At 49.9% G+C, this 2,129-nt stretch overlaps 2 protein-coding genes across 2 annotated transcripts in view; one reads left to right on the top strand and one right to left on the bottom strand.

Annotated features, from left to right (window-relative positions):
• Positions 1-422: 422 nt before the first annotated feature.
• On the bottom strand, positions 423-971 carry PPTG_06315 (hypothetical protein; the record flags this gene model as incomplete). The annotated part of the gene is made up of 2 exons (XM_008900216.1): positions 423-670; positions 743-971. 2 exons carry the CDS (start codon positions 969-971, stop codon positions 423-425), a joined length of 477 nt encoding a protein of 158 aa, XP_008898464.1.
• Positions 972-1,399: 428 nt separating this feature from the next.
• PPTG_06314 (hypothetical protein) overlaps positions 1,400-2,129 on the top strand; it is a gene marked incomplete at both ends in the record, with an annotated part of 3,136 nt that continues 2,406 nt past the window's right edge. Inside the window, one exon of the mRNA XM_008900215.1 lies at positions 1,400-2,096. Within this exon, the coding sequence (XP_008898463.1) occupies positions 1,400-2,096 (697 nt within the window). The remainder of the gene's footprint in view (positions 2,097-2,129) is intronic.

Below are 2,129 nucleotides of genomic sequence, written 5' to 3'. Positions count from 1 at the left end.
AAAGGTATCAGTACTTACATGTCCGTACACGTCATGTACCATAAACGAGAAGAGCTTGTACCTCGAGTCGTTTGTGTTGTGCGTCGCATCCACGAGGAGTACCTCGGGAAAAAGCTTTGAACCATCTCCGCATTTGGCGCGCCTGCAGCGTGATTGCTTGCGCCAGGGACTTGTCAACAACAAACACAGAAGCTCGGTTTCCTCGCCGCCCGCAAAATCCTCGTAGAAGAGTCTCAAGACGTTGTTCGACAGTATCACTACCCTGGCGCTCTTCTCTCATTCTTGCAACCATATTGTGAACATCACGAAGAGTCACATATTGTCCTATAATTCAGTTTACATTCGATGTCAAAATAAGTAGCAATCACAGCTGTGAAACATGGGGTTTTACCTGTCCTTTCGCGAAGAAATTGCATGATGCGCTAGGGGTTTGAGCCGGAGGACTGCATCACATCGACAAATGCGAAGAGTATAGGGTCCTCAACACGACGCGCTGACGGATGATTCTCGTAAACAGTTCGATCGATGCGATGGTTATGGCTTGTGCTGGATCCTGTAACACGGACCATAAACTTCCGTTCTTCTTTGTTCCACGTCACGGCGGCCTTGATGCCAGCTTTACACTCCATCGACTTGCCAAAGTAGCTCTTGCGCTGCCCAGTACTGCGGCCTTTTCGGTACCAGCCATGGGTACCGATGTACTTTGCTTAAAATGCCGTGAACTCTTTCGGGATAAGCGAACCCGACGTCCCCCCACCGTTGGCACCGGCCCTAGCTTGGCCCTGGATTTCAGCATTACAGCGTGCTACCGACGTCGAGCTTCGAAGACGAAAAAGCTGATGCGTATCCTCCTGGCACACTACTAGATACTCCTTGAAGGCCTCCCAACTTTCGTGACATTCTTTGGCAATCGGCGAATATTCCCACATGCCTGTCGACGGAACGTGCACCTCCGGTTTACTCTCACTCATTGTCCTGCACATTAGCATGTTAGCAACATTTACCAGGACGAACCAATACCCCCATTAGCCACCGCACGTCGAAGAACGGACGAGCTGGCAGAACACCGAGCACTTGAGGTCAACATGCACGAAACTTTGAATGAGCGGCTCAGATTAGTTTGAGGATGGGAGAAAAGGGGAGAGGGGGTGTTGCGTTTTATATTTTTGAAATGTCGATGACGTTCGTAATAATATTACCGTGGAAATAATATATCCACGGTAATATCTTGGATATGTACCGTATCCCTCCCTGTAATTACGATCTCACTCAGTGCCTCTATTCAGTCTCACAATAATTTCGAATCGAAATGTTTCACAATTCAAATATCGAATTTTAGAGGAAATATGTAGTTATCCAGGTCCTTACGTTTACCACATGAAACATTAGCGTGTCAAGTATGGCAAACACGCGCAAGGTGTTGACCATTGAGTGCCATCGTGTTCTGGCTGTTTGTGGCAACGTAAGAGCGTTTTCTTCTCGTAGTTCTCTTCCAGATGGATTCCGAAGCCCACAGGCAGTTGCCGATGCTGTTGCAGCCGCTCTAGCGGCCGAGAACGATGCTAGAAGCGATGCTAATCGGCGCAAAAGCCAAACGCCAGCTGATCCCAACCAACCACCAAAGCTAGAGCGCCGCCACTTGGAAGGAGACGTTATCACCAACCAGAACGTCACAGTCCAGCAGTTGATGTACCCGAAGAACACCCCGGACTGGCAGTTGATCAAACCGGAACACTTCGAAAGAGTTCCAACCCCGAAAGGCTGGAAAGCTGGACTCGAGAAGCTACAGGAGCGCATTGGCGTCAAATTCCAGGATATGACACTACTGAAGAGTGCGCTGACTCATCATGGATGCTTGCCTCTCAATCCGGTACCAGAAGACGTGCCGGTGGTGCGACTGTCGAACCGCAGTCTGGAATTTCTAGGAGACTCGCTGCTGGGTGCTGCAGCGGCGGGATACGTGTATCAGATGCTGCCACGACACCAGGAAGGCCAGTTATCACGTGCTAAGTCGGCGCTGGTGAATAACGACACACTTTCGAAGATCAGTGCGGATTTGAGCATTACAGATCTACTGCTTTGGCCGCCGGGATTCAGTGAGGCTAGTGGTGCACCGCTTGTTGTCAAAG

This window comes from Phytophthora parasitica, assembly GCF_000247585.1.
Source record: "Phytophthora parasitica INRA-310 unplaced genomic scaffold supercont2.9, whole genome shotgun sequence".
In the NCBI taxonomy this organism is placed as follows: domain Eukaryota; phylum Oomycota; class Peronosporomycetes; order Peronosporales; family Peronosporaceae; genus Phytophthora; species Phytophthora nicotianae.
The sequence above is the reverse complement of the archived record's forward strand: the minus strand, read 5'-3'. Positions and strand labels throughout refer to the sequence as shown.